General features: G+C 35.6%; 1 protein-coding gene across 2 annotated transcripts in view; it reads left to right on the forward strand.

The window, feature by feature from the left end:
- The window catches only part of LOC148945515 (RNA-binding Raly-like protein), a 260929-nt gene that overhangs the window by 158840 nt on the left and 86887 nt on the right, over positions 1-15202 (forward strand). For both annotated transcript variants that reach the window (XM_089098792.1, XM_089098793.1), the window contains exon 6: positions 13940-14142. In XM_089098792.1, the coding sequence (XP_088954918.1) occupies positions 13940-14142 (203 nt within the window). The remainder of the gene's footprint in view (positions 1-13939; positions 14143-15202) is intronic.

The raw sequence follows: 15202 nt of genomic DNA on the forward strand, positions 1-15202 counted from the left end.
TACAACATTCGCCCTGGGGACTCTGGGGGGTTTCTCATCCTTAAATAATTTCCAGAACTTTCAACTACGTTGAACAAAATGGCTATCGTTAAACTTTGATTGAATATGTTTGGGGAAAGGAGGGCGTAAGAGGGGGGTTAATCACTCTCCACTCACTTTCGACTATTAAAAAGGGCAATTTCAATTTCCAATCAAATGAGCCCCTTTTGAAATTTCTACAACAACTTTCTATATAAACCTTATATGCCCCCAGGGCATAACTTACAACACTTGCACTGAAAGCTCTGATGGGGTTATCATCCTAAAAGACCTAATTTACAGAACTTTCGAATACGTTGAACAAAATGGATATATCAAAACTTTGATTGGATGTGTTTGGGGAAACGGTGGGCGTGAGAGGGGGGTTAGTTGCCCTTCAATTACTTTCGACTATTAAAAGGGCAATAGCCCTTTTATATCACTTTCGACTATTAAAAAGGGCACTAGCCATTTCAATTTCCAATCGAATGAGCCCTTTTTGAAGTTTCTACGAAGATGTGTTCAGAAAAAACCCTATATGCCCCCAGGGCATAACTTAAAACCCTCGCCCTGAGGGCTGTGGGGGAGTTTCCTGCTCAAAAACATAATTTCTATCTGAAAATCCACAACACTGAACAAAATGGCCATCTAAAAATTTTATTGGATGTGTTTGAGGAAAAGGTGGGCGAGAGAGGGGGGCTAGTTGCCCTCAAATCACTTTCGACAATTAAAAAGGGAACTGGACCTTTGAATTTCCAATCGAATGAGCCCCTTTTCAAGTTTCTACGATAAAGATTTCAATAAAAACTTAAATAACCCCAGGGCACAACTTATAACCCTTGCTCTGAAGACTGTGAGAGGAGTGTCCTGCTCAAAGGTATAATTTCCTGCACATTAACTGCGTGGAACAAAATGGCTATTTCAAAATTTTGATTGGATGTGTTTGGGGAAATGTTGGGCGTGGAAGGGGTGTTACTTGCCTTCCAATTACTTTTGACTGTTAAACACGGCACTAGTAATTGCAATTTCAAGTCGAATGAGCCCTTTTTGTAGTTTCTATGACTACGCTTTCCATAAAAACTGTATATGACCCTAAAGCGCAATTTACGACCCTTGCTTCGTCGGTTGTGAAGAGGTTGTTCACTTCAAAGAAAAAATTTGCAAAACTTTCTACTACGTTGAAAAAAATGGCTATCTCAAAATTTTGATTGGATGTGTTTTGGGAAAAGGTGGGCGTGAGACGGGTGTTAGTTACCGTCCAATCACTTTCAACTACTAAAAACTGCACTAGTCCTTTGAATTTCCAATCGAATGAGCCTTTTTTGAAGTTTCTATGAAAACGCCGTCTATGAAAACCTTATATTCCCTCAGGGCATAGCTTACAACCCTTGCCCCGAGGGTTGTGGGGGAGTATCCTCCTCAAAAACATATTTTCTATCTGAAAATCAACTACGCTGAACAAAGTGGCTATCTCAAAATTTTGATTGGATGTGTTTGGGGGAATGATGGGCGTGGGGGGGGGCTAGTTGCCCTCCAATCGCTTTCGACTATTAAAAAGGGCACTAGCCCTTTGAATTTCCAATCGAATGAGCCTTTTTTGAAGTTTCTGCGACAACGCCTTCTATAAAAATCTTGGGCATAACTTAAAACCCTTGCCCCGAGGGTTGTAGGGGAGTGTCCTCCTCAAAAAGATATTTTCCATTTGGAAATCAATTACGCTGAACAAAATGGCTATCTCAGAATTTTGATTGGATGTGTTTGGGGGAATGATGGGCGTGGGTTGGGGCTAGTTGCTCTCAAATCACTTTCGACTATTAAAAAGGGCAATAGCCACTCTAGTTTGCAATCGAATGAGCCCTTTTCGAACTTTCTACGACAACTGCTTCGATACGAAGTGCCCGGGTATGGAGAAAAAATAACAACACATTGTGCCCACATCGTTCTTTACTTAGGCAGCGCTGGCGCGCTGCCTGTGATTGGGCAAATTTTTTCAGGCTCGTAACTTTTGATGGGAAGCCTACCAATAAATTTGATGTATATTACATATTTTGAATACACATCAAAATTTGATTCCTTTGATGTATCTATTATTATCAAAACTCTGTTTCTTAGAGTTTTTGTTACTATTTAACCGCATCGCTCCTTACTTACAGTTCGTTACCACGAACTGTTTGATGAATGAACAGTGTAATTATTTGCTTATAAACTAAGTGAACCAATTTCAAACTAAGTGAATCAATTCTAGTTTCTAAGCTTAATCTTTTTATAGAAGTTTCTTCAAATAGTTGGAAGGTCCAAAAATTATGTCTTTGAGGATGACAATTCCCCCTCAGGTTTATATAGAAAGGGTAATCGTATAAACTTCATCGGATTGGTAATCAGAAGTTCTAAAGTCCTTTTTAAGATTGAGAGTGATCGAAGGGTGGATAACCCCCACAATTCGTATTTTCCCGAAATACATCTGATAAAAATTTAGAGATGGCCATTCTTGTCGTAAAAACTTTGAAAAAGGCTCATTCGATTGGAAATTGAAAGGGATAGCGCCCATTTTATTAGCCAAAATTGATTGGAGGGCAAAAAGCCCCCCCCCCCCACCCACGCGTAAAAACTCCCAAAACATATCTGATCAAAATTTTAGAGATAGCCATTTTGTTCAGCGTAGTTAAAGGTCTAGAAATTATGTCTTTGATAACCCCCATACGCCAGACCAGAATATAATTTGCACTTTACTAAAAAAAAAATGGCTGAGGATTTTCAGTTTAGTATACATATACTGATATATATTACTTAAAGTTTTAATAATTTTTTATTTATTAAAGTTAAAAAAGTTAAAACATTTTATATGTAATTTGTCGTTTAATGTCTTAGGATGAAAGCATTAGAATGACTCTTGAGTCTTCAAAGGTAAAGTCAACGCAAAACAGATATTTTTGTTAAAAAAAAAACAAGACTAGATTAGTTTGTTCTAAAATTAGATTAATAACTGATAATTATATATTATAGCTATTATAACTATTAAGCTATTATATTAAGAAATTTATATTTTTCTCATGTTCTATATTACTGAAATTTTCAAATAGTATTTGGGGTTCAAAAGTAGTCCAAAGATCACATATATCCAAAAAAAAAAAAAAAAAAAGATCCAAAGAAAATCCCCAAACCCATCCAATAAAAAATATGATATAGCCGTTTTGTTCACAATATTCCAAAGAGCACATATTAATTTCTTCAAGGTGGACACAACCATCCAGAGCCCAGGTGCAAGAGTTTTGAGTTATGACCCGGGTATATAAGGTTTTTATGGAATGGATGGTCGTATAAACTTTGGATCAGGTGGGGCTCATTTGATTGGAAGTCGGAAGATTTAGTGCCCTCTTTAAGAGTCAAAAGTGAAAGGAGGACAGCCAGCCTCCACCCAAAATCTTATCATTCCCCAAAAACATCCCATCAAAATTTCAAGAGAACTATTTTGTTCGGCATTATTGAAAGGTCCAATAATTATGTCTTTGGGTATGTCAACCTCTCCACATTGTAAACTTATATTATGTCAAATTAAATTACTAATTTAGACCTTTAAGGGTAAGTTGTGGCGGATTTTGAACCTAGCCAGAAGGCACTATATGTATACTTTCAATGCTACCACAACTGTTAATGTAACTAATGACGCTAAAGGTATTAAGATGAAACTCTTAGGTAACGTTTAGGAATTTCAATCATAGTCAGCGCGATAGCGCTGCCTAAGTAAAGAACGATATGGGCACAATGTATATTTTTTTTTCTTTTTTCTCCATACCTGGGCACTTCGTATCGAAGGAGTTGTCGTAGAAACTTCAAAAAGAGCTCATTCGATTGGAAAGTAGAATGGCTAGTGCCCTTTTTAACAGTCGAAAGTGATTGGAGGGCAACTAGCCCCCCCCCCCCACGCGCATCATTCCCACAAACTGATCCAATCAAAATTTTGAGAAAGCCATTTTGTTCAGCGTAGTTGATTTCTGGATAGAAAATATGTTTTCGAGGACGACACTCCCCCACAACCCTTGGGGCAAGGGGTATAAGTTATGCCCTGGGGGTATTTAATGTTTTTATAGAAGACGTTGTCGTAGAAACTTCGAAAAAAGCTCATTCGATTGGAAATACAAAGGGCTAGTGCCCTTTTTAATAGTCGAAAGTGATTGGAGGGTAACTAGCCCCCCCCAAGCCCATCCTTCCCCCACACACATCCAATCAAAATGGTGAGATAGCCATTTTGTTCAGCGGAGTTGATTTACAGTTATAAAATAGGTTTTGAGGAGGACACTCCCCCACAACCCTCGGGGCAAGGGTTTTAAGGTATGCCATAAGGTCATATAAGAACGATGTTGGCACAATGTATAATTTATCATTATTTTTTTCTTTATATCAGGGCACTTCGTATCGAAGAAGTTGTCGTAGAGACTTCGAAAAGGGCTCATTCAATTGGAAATTTGAGTGGCGTGTGACCTTTTTAATAGTCAAAAGTGATTTGACTATTAAAATTTGACTATTAGTGATTAATAGTCAAAGTGGCAACTAACACCCCTTCCACGCCAACCATTTCCCGAAACACATCCAATCAAAATTTTGAGATAGCCATTTTGTTCAGCGTAGTTTATTTCCAGATAGAAATTAGGTTTTTGAGGAGGACACTCTCCCAAAGCCTTCAGGGCAAGGGTTGTAAGTTATGCCCTGGGGGCATATAAGGTTTTTATTGAAGGCGTTGTCGAAGAAACTTCAAAAAAGGCTCATTCGATTGGAAATTCAAAGGGCTAGTGCTCTTTTAATGGTCGAAAATGAATGGAGGGCAACTAAGACCCCTTCCACCCCCACCATTTACCCAAACATATTCAATCCAAATTTTTATATAGCCATTTTGTTCCACGCAGTTTAAAATTCGGAAAATTTTACCTTTGAGCAGGACACACCCCCCACAGTCTTCAGGGCAAAGGTTATAAGTTATGCACTGGGGGTATATGAGGTTTTTATTGAAAGCTTTGTCGTAGAAACTTGAAAAGGGGCTCATACGATTGGAAATTCAAAGGGCTAGTGCCCTTTTTAATAGTCGAAAGTGATTTGAGGGCAACTAACCCCCTCTCACGCCCACCTTTTCCCCAAACACGTGCAATCAAAATTATTAGATAGCCATTTTATTCAACGTAGTTCAAAGTTTTGGAATTTATGTCTTTAAGGATCACAACCCATCTCCCCCCACAACCCTCAGGGTAAGGGTTCTAAGTTATGCCCTGGGAGATTGTAAGGTTTTTATAGAAAGCGATGTTGAAAAAACAACAAAAAGGGCTCATTCAATTGAAAATTGAAAGGGCTAGTGCCCTTTTAATAGTCGAAAGTGAGTCAAGGGCAACTAACCCCCCTCTCACGCTCACCATTTGCCCAAACGCATCCAATTAAAATTTTGAAATACCCATTTTGTTCAAGGTAGTCAAAAGTTCTGGAAATTAGGTCTTTTAGGAGGATAAGCCCATCAGAGCCCTCAGTGCAAGGGTTGTAAGTTATGACCTGGGGCCATATAAGGTTTATATAGAAAGTTGTTGTAAAAATTTCAAAAAGGGCTCAATTTATTGGAATTGAAAGTGCCCTTTTTAATAGTCAAAAGTGAGTGTTGAGTAATTAACCCCCCTCTCACGCCCACCATTTCCCAAAAAACATTCAATAAAAGTTTAGATATAGCCATTTTGTTCAACGTAGTTAAAAGTTCTGGAAATTATGTATTTAAGGATGACAAACCCCCAGAGTCCCCAGGGCAAAGGTTGTAAGCTATGCCCTAGGGGCATATATGGTTTTTAACGATACAGTTGTCGTAAAAACTTCAAAAGGGGCTCATTCAATTGGAAACTGAGAGGGCTTGTGCCATTTTTAATAATTGAAATTGATTGGAGGGAAAGTAATCCTCCTCTCACGCCCGCCATTCCCCCCAACACATCCAATCAAAATTTTAAGATGGCCATTTTGTTCCAAGTAGTAGAAAGTTCTAGAAATTAGGTCTTTGAGGATGTCGACGCCCCACCCCCCCCCCCCCAGACCTCAGGGCGAGGGTTGTAAGTTATCCCCTAGGGGCATATATTGTAATTTATACCCTGGGGGCATATAAGGTGTTTATAGAAAGTTTTGTCTTAGAAACTCAAAAAGGGCTCACTTGATTGGAAATCGAAAGGCCTAGTGCCCTTTTTAATAAGCGAAAGTGATTGGAAGGCTTGACTTCTTTATAGTAAAGATAGATATGGGTATAATGTATTAGTTTTTGTTGTTCTTGTTGTTTAGACCAGAGTACTTTGTATCGACAGAGTCGTCTCCAACGCCCACCCTCTCATTTGACTTCATGTTTAAAAACTAAATGTTGCCATAAGATTAAACAAAAATGCACTTCATTAATGCTAATTCCCAATAAGGTATCTCAGCAGTATCTCAAGTACGACTAAGGATATTATGTTCAAACTTTTGGGGCTGTTTCTGCTGTTAAAATTTAACCAAATCAAAATAGCGTAAGTGTATCAAAGCTATCAAAGAAAGTAAACAAAATTAAAATTAAAACTCGTTTTTCTTGCTTAATTTTTCGTAAAGAAAGTAAACAGATTTTTTTGCGAATGGTATCAAGTTTCCCATTTCAAGTCAACTAGAGGAGGTATGAAAATAAATTAAACACTACTATTTATGTCCTGATTTTTAAGAGGGTGTATGTTGTTAAAAATTGCTGAAAATTTTTCTCCAGTATACATATAGCAGGCCAAACTATAAATTTGAAAAACAAACGAAAAGATTTTAAGCATTATTTTCTTTTTCTCTGAAAAGACTATGTCAATATAAAACGAACAGAAATTAATTAAAAAAATTTTTTCCACAAAGTAAGTTTTTCAAAGAAAAGTAAAGAACTCCACTAAACAAAAAATGAGCAAAATCAAGCATCGATAAATAAATGGAACCCAAAACGAACAGAAATTACAATAAATAACTGAGTCAAACTCAAAATGAGCAGAAATTAACGTAAGTTGGGCTCAAAACCCCAATGCCTTCCCAAGGCCAGAACAATATTTGTACTATACTAAACGAATATAAATGTTTTTACTTTTATAACTTTAATAAATCAAGTAATATTAACATTTTGATTACTAAATATCAGTATATGCATATTAAACTGACAATGCACATTCATTTGCATTTTTTCAGTGAAGTGTAAATTTTGTTCAGGCCTAGGGAAGGCATAGGGGTTTTGCGCCCAATTTATGTTAATTTATGCCGGTTTTGAGTTTGACTCGGTTATTGTACTTTCTGTTCGTTTTGGGTTTCATTTATTTATCGATGCTGATTTGTGGTAGTTTCACGCTTGGTAGATTATTTGATTTGATTTTTGCTCATTTTTTTGTTTAATGGAGTTCTTTACTTTTCTTTGAAAAACTTATTTTGTGGAAAAAGTTTTTTTAATTAATTAAGCGAAAAAACTATGTGTATGCAGGCTTTCAAAAGAACATATAAGCAATATCATATGTTGCACCACTATAACTGCTAGAAATATCATTGAAACTTTTTTTGGTGCCTTTTTAAGAGTAACAAAAGATTGGAGGGCAAGCAGCCTTTCTCTCAAGCCCATTCATTTTCAAAGCACGTCCAGTTAATACTTTGAAAAAGGCATTTCGTACAGCAGAATAGAATGGTCCAGAAACTATGTCTTTACGGATATTAGGCATGTTAATCCCCCAAAATTATGCAGTTGGTTCATTATGCTTTAAAAGAAAATGTTAGCTTAAAAAAAATCAAAAGGCCCTGTGTTCATAGTTGCCAATAAGACACCTCAGCAATATATCGAGAACAACTGGGGGGGGGGGGGGTATTTTGGGGATACTACTATTACTGCTTCTGCTCTGATAATTTAAATAAATGAAAAGAGTGTAAGTGTATCCAGGTTTTCAAAGAGCATAGATAGAATCTTTCGGGAATGATATTAAGTTTTATTTTTAAGGTCAACTTAAGAATCTATAATATTATATTAAAAAATGCTGTTTGTGTCCCGATTAAAAATTGGTGAAAAAGTTGCTCTGACATACAAATAGCAACCCATACTATGGATTCTTTTAGAAAGAAACTGAAAAGATGTAAAATATTACTTTTTCAATGAAAAAGACTATATCAATAAAAAACAAACAAAAATTGATTTAAAAAAACTTTTTCAACAAAACAAGTTTTTCAAAGAAAAGTAAAGAGCTCAATTAAGCCAAAAATGAACATAAATGAAGTCAAATAATGTTTCAACCGTAAAAGTACAACAAAAATCACTATCAATAAATAAATAAAACTCAAAACGAACAGAAATTACAATAAATAGCCGATTCAAGCTCAAAACGAGCAAAGATTAATAAGAGTAGGGTTGATAACCACCATACCTTTTCAAGACCAGAAGAGAATTTGCGCTTTACTGAAAACAAAATACGTTTGAAATTTTTTCACTTTTCTTGCTTTCATAAATAAAAATTATCAAATCTCTAAGGAATAAATGTCAGTATATGTCAATTAAAGTGACAATCCACGGTAATTTTTTTTTTCGGTAAAGTGAAAATTGTATTCTGGTCTTGAGAAAGCATGGGGGTTACTAGCCCTACTCATGTTAATTTTAGCTCATTTTGAGTTTGACTCGGCTATTTATTGTAATGTCTGTCCGCTTTGAGTTTCATTTATTTGTTGATAGTGAAATGTGGTAGTTTTACGCTAGGAAGATTATTTGACTTTATTTTTGCTCACTCTTGGTAGATTAATTTACCATGCTCTTCGAGCTTGGTAAATTATTTTTTTTTATTTTTGCTCACTCTTGGCTTAATGGAGCTCTTTTCTTTTCTTCTAAAAACTGGTTTTGTGGAAAAGGTTTTTTAAATTAATCTCATGAAAGGATGCCCCGATAGATCTAATAATTTTAATTTGTGAACAACTTTTGAATATTTTTTTTCACTTATATTTACACGTGGAGAGATTAAAATCGTGGAGAGAAAAACTAAATGACCTACTCATGGATATCCTGAAAGATCCGCCGATTCTAGAGTTGACAATTTTCGAAGAGTCTTTAAAATTTTAACTTGAAAATAATAAAAAAAAGCGTGCAGCGAAAACAAAAATGTGATGCTAAGATCATAAAAGTCACAATAATTACACAACTTGGCCAAAAACAGCAATTGTGTTCTGGGGAGGAGTTATTTTGAATTTTTGTTGCTCGTTAGTTGCTTAAGAAGTGGTATATCTTTGAATCAAGATCGGTGCTCATTTTCCAGTCTGGGTTTATTCCATGGCTTTCAAAAGTTTGATAGCTCATGTCAAGTTTGAATAATATTGGCGAATGGATAGTGTAACTAATTTCTACTGACATTAGGAATTTCATTTCGAGGAGCCACCTGTTTTAAATGTCAGAATAATTGAAAAAACATTTGTGATATACGTTTTAATTTGAGAACTCTGAGGTTTTCATTAACGATCTGCATAGATGCAATTTCCAATTACTTTTAGGGCCGTTCTTTTGTACTAAGATCTTACCTGTAAGATTTCACATCTTTCTGCATAGATTTGCGTTCTTTTGTTCATCTTTGTTCTAAGATCTTACAGCTCATTGATGTTAGCAAAAAGTGCAATGAACGCCATTTTTCTGCCACATAGAACAATGATGAGAGAACTTTGATGATATACTCATCATTGTTCTAAGACCACTGATCAGAGCAGAATGATGAAGGATGTTTGCAAAAGAACACCATAAGATGTAAGATCTTAGTGCCAAAATTTCACTTTTAAGTGTTCTTTGTCAAAACATCATGACATGTAATGACATGTAAGATCTTAAGATCATGTATGATCATGACATGTAAGATCTTAGCACAAAGGTGATTAAAAGAACAGCCCCTTTGTCTTGTAATATTCAAAGCCTACCTAATGCTTTTGTTTTGTAATTAATATTACGAGTCAATTACCGAGGGTAACTGTGCAAGTTTGGCCACAGCCTTTGTCATGGCTTGACCAGATTGGTGACGTATTTTTTAATCTGAGAGCTCCCGGTGTTCATTTAGTTTTTGGTGAGGCACAATTTCAAGCTGAATCAAGGCATGTATGGCATGGCATGGCAGTACGGTACGATCATACAGCCGACAGGTATTTTAATTTGAGTGGTTTGAGTTTCCACTTAAGCTTTGCACAGATGAAAGTTGCAGAGATGTAAGTCAAATTGTTTTTTAATATTCAGAGTCAATAACCGAGGCTTATTTTTTTTAGTCATGACATTTGTCAGGACATGGCTAGATTGGTGGCATGTATTTTAATTTGAGTGCCTCTTGACTCTATTTAAATTTGAACAGAGCTTTATTTTGTCGATAATGAAAATTTATTTTGCAAGTTTATTCATGGCATCTGTAAAATAGATAAGAATGAAAAACAAATTAATCACAGCGGTAAATCCTGGAAATAATTTTTCTGATGTGTTAGCTCAAAAGCCCGACTGCCATGAAGGAGTTTGACACCATAAGGAAATATATTTTGCATCAAGTTCCTAGAAATAACTGTCATCTATGGTATTTTCAAATTAGGATTTGGGAGTAGAACTTGAGATTCCTAAAAATAGCTCACTGCTAGGATAACTCCAGAGTTGATTAATAATAGAATGTGATAATAGAATTACTAGTAAAAATAAAATATCTTTAAGATAAATTTGTAGAAATAAGTATATACTATGGTACTGGCACGTTCAAATCAATGCGGATTCAGACCTCAGTAGTAGTGAATTACCACGGTTCAAGTTCAGATGACATCATTTTTTTGTTCTTAAAAGCTTGAAACTTAAAACTACAAACCTGAAGGCAGTGTACTCTAATAACAAGGACTTTAGTTAGGGAGTACTCCCCTTTTCCAAGCTCCAAAAAATGGCCAAGCAATTTTCTTTTTCAGATAAGGCTAAGGGTACCCCACATTTTAGGTATAAGGGAATTGTTAGGAGACCCAGAAATTGGCCTGTTCCCCTCTTTTCTCCTGAAACAGATTCCTGCCTACGTAGCTATAGCTTGCAACTCTCGGAGTTCCAAATTTTGATTACAGTATAATCATAGTGAAATCAGAACTTTGAGAAAAAAGCCTGATGATCCATGTTACAAGATTGAATACTAAAAATAATTCCTATTCGAGATTAAAATAAGAGAAAAAATAAAATTAAGAAAAATGTGTTCATCAACAGCAGTAGTGACCCCACAATCCTGACAAATCCACGGCTCTGTCCAAAGATGTGATCTGTAAAAAGACGAGATGTTCTGTCACGTGAAGTTATTTTTATGTGATGGCAAAAAAGTGAAAAATCATAAGAAATGAGTTTTGTGTTTTCTGTTGGTTTTTTTTTTTTTTTTTTTTTTTTTTTTTTTTTTTTTTACTGCTTTTTGCGAATTCAACTGGTGTTGTGAGGTATAGGTGCCAGTTTTCAGAGTTTGGCTCAAAACACCTTTTGAACCACTAAAGGAAACATTGTCTCAAAAAAATACTCTTTTAGTTGGCTCTTTTCCTAAACATAATCCTCAGCTTTATTGAGAGCTTTGAACCTTGAGTGGATGCTGTGAAGTCGAATACTTTTTTAAAGATTATATTTATGCAGCCTAATTTGCTCGTATAATTTTCTTTGAAACTTTTCCAGTTTCATTTTATAAAGACTTATTTTTTATTGTAGAGGTTAAAAAAGAGGTGAAAACCATTTAGATATGATGCGTCACTTTAGTCAAGTAAAACTCTGTGTAAAAACTAAAATTCGAAATTAAAATTTTTCATCTTGGAAATCAGGATAAAAATAGCTGCACCCAATTTAAATAACCATTCATGAGAAGCGCTGTAGCTGCACCCTATTAATTCTATTAAAAAGTCCTACCACAGCACAGAAATAAGTAAAGTCCCTAATCGATGAGAAAGTGGAATAATTCTGACACGGTGTACAAACGAGTGAATCCCTGATTGTGTATAAACATGAGCTAAGGCTTGACTCAATAAAAGAAAAAAAGGTGAGGGACAAACTACAGATCCTCAAAGCGTTAATATCAGCTAACCCTTGGCTGCACGAAAATGATCTAAATCCTGACTCGATACAATCTTGGCCAGATTCTTGATTTGATGAAAAAAGTTAAGAAGCTTGTCTTCTGATTCCGAGGTGAGTCCTAGCTCGACATGAAACAAGTCTTCACTTGTTTCATGAAAAACGAGCTTCCCACTTAAAGTGGAACCAATATGATTCTAAGCTAAGCTTTAAGTCGCCACAGTGGTAAATAGATCTAAGGCCTAAGTTGGTAAAAAAAGCTAAGCACTGATTCAATGTAAAAGGGAGATAGATCCTGAGTCAGCGCAAGAAAAGCTGAAGTTAAGCTGCAGAATCTCCGTGACATAAGTGCGACATTAAGCTAAATCCTAACTCAGTAAAAATAAGCTAAATCTGAATTCAGTACAAAAATAAGTTACACCCTGATTTGGAGTACAAACCAATAGGCTCCCTGTTCCAGAGCTTCGGTCATACGACGACGATGATGCATTTTAGAGCTTCGGTGATGCGATGACAAAACGAGTGTAATTCGGGCTTAGTAGAAAACTGACCTAAGTCTGAGTTACGGACATACTAGGCACAAAGAAGACTGAGACTGGAATCAGTGCAAAAACGAACTAAATCTGAACCGGTGAAAAATTAGCTAAACCAAGCTGCAGAATGTAGGTGACACAGTGAACAAGTCCAAAGGGTTGGCTGAATTTCTGCAAAAAGAAGCGAAGATCCATTATAAAAACGAGCAAAATCAGTCTACACAATGTAATTAGTTCGCTTTTGTACAAAGTCAAGGCTTAGTTCGTTTTCATGCAAAACCATGGCTTTGTTCAGTTTTGTGCCAAGTCAGGACTTCGTTTGCTTTCGTACTGATTCAGGGCTTAGCTCTTTTCTGCACCAATAGAATCTGCTGCTTGGGTTTACTTTTTGTACAGAGTGAGGAGTGGGTCTCTTTTTCCCGAATTTCTGAACCTGCTATTATAGAGAACTGAAAAAAATACCATTCTTTCCTGCTCTTAGCGAGTTAAAAAGGCATGTGAATTTATCAGGTTACTTTAAATTTTATTTGATAAAAATATCTTTTTTTACATTCAATAGGTCATTACTTTCTTTTCATGGAAATAATTTCTTTATATATCATTGACTACGTGGAAAGCAGCCCAGTTTTTCACGACTTTTCTCAAATTATACCAATTTATAAAACAGGGATTGATCGTGCTTAGCCCTGTTAGCACGGCTGTTAGAAGAGCTGTGTAAGCTCTTCTCTGAATTGGCAATCTACCAGACTTTGAACGTTTTACTGTGAAGTACCAGGATCGCACAGACCTTTTAAGTATTTCTGAAATCTCAAGTAGACTTGAAACAAAATATTGAGCGTAAGCTACCTGATTGATTTTTGTCAAAATCCCCCAACCGATTTCGACACCTTAGCCTGGAAGGCTGGTGTAAAGCCTTCGATAACGCGTGCGGTAAGGTGTACGCTCTATATTAAAATAACATTAATTTTGTGAAGAAACAATCATTTTCTAAGGTTGTTCTCGTCTTTTCCTAAGAATTAAGAAAAGGCAGTGTGTGCCATGACCTACGCCAATTTTTTTCTGTAATGTAAATGATCCAACATTAATGCACCAAAAGAAATTGAACAATTTATGGTAATTAGTATATATAAGCTATTATTCAGGTATCTATACTTCCTCGCGTTTTTGGGCCCAGCAACCGTCATCCTTCAAACATTTAAGGAATTTTACTTCTTTCTGTGATTTCTGACAATATCCGTCTCATTTACCTGATTTTAGCTGTTTTGATAATTTTCCTCCAAGCCTTCGAAATCGCTTAACTTATACTTGCCTGCTATCATTCTATTTACAGCTACTATGCATCATCATTTCTTCTTGGCCTCCCAACAACACCACAAAGAGCGTCTCCTGTGGCGAAACGTCCACGTATGATGTCAACAGGACCTCGACTGGCAATACAAACCCGATCTGAGACACCAACATCAGACTCCAGCCTTATACCTGTATCTGAGCCTTTAGATGTCAAAAAAATAGTGTGCCAATTGAAAACTTATAGTAAGTCAAAATTTAGCAAGCGGAATAACCTGGTTTAATAAAATAAAAAATTTGTCTGACAGTTGTTAACTAATAACAACTAAAGCTATTATACATATCCTTAAGCAAAAGAATCGGGTTTGAAAGCTAACTTTTGGACTAACTTTCGACTTGCTGACTTTCGACCTCTAAATTTGATTTTGTTTGGTCTATAAGAGCTGGTTCTATATTTGCTTGTGAGGTACTGAACCAACTATAGAGAATATTGTTCCCCACATATTTAAGTTTTTTTAATTATGCTCGTCTATATTTATATTATTGCAGTCTTCAATAACACTTACCAATATTAGATTAGTAATTAAGTTTCAAAACTTAACTTTTTTTTTGAAAAATAAACAGCAAGTTTTAAAACAGAAACAAGCGTAAATTAGCTCTTATAAGACATGAAACTTAAACTGAACAGAAAATTCTATGCATAATGAAATAAAACCTAAACGAAAAGAAATTACAGTGAAGAATATATTCAAACTTAAAATCAACAGAAAAATGCAGCAAAAACTGTAGCAGGGTCTTTCTTGCCACCCTAATATGCTTTATCATCATTTGCACTGTACTGAAAACTTAAATAGATTGCTTATAGAAAGTTATGCAATTTTAATTTTTTGATTTCATCTGATTTTTGAAGTTTTGGTTTTTGAATTCATCTGAAAGAAAGTAAATACTGACGAAAATAAGGTCTTCATAAAATTGTAAAACTAAGTTAACTGTCTCAAATATTATTTAAATCAAGAGTTTTTTTCTGAAAACCGGATTTGTATTTCGATTTTTAATCGTTCGCTCCCTCCCTCTCTCTCGCTCTCTCTCTCTCTCTCTCTCTCTCTCTCTCTCTCTCTCTCTTTATTTCTTTGTTTTCCATTAACGAAAATATGACTGACATTTTAAGTTTTAGGATGATTTCAAAGGACAGCAGCCGCATATCCCGTTTCGGTAATTTCTGTTCAGATAATAAGCCATTGGACGAATGCAACTTGAACCCACTCTCTATGGCTATATCGAAAGAAAGTTTAAGAGGGCTAGGTCC

This window comes from Artemia sp. Qi Xiang Cuo, chromosome 13 (assembly GCF_049724085.1).
Source record: "Artemia sp. Qi Xiang Cuo chromosome 13, ASM4972408v1, whole genome shotgun sequence".
NCBI lineage: Eukaryota > Metazoa > Arthropoda > Branchiopoda > Anostraca > Artemiidae > Artemia > Artemia sp. Qi Xiang Cuo.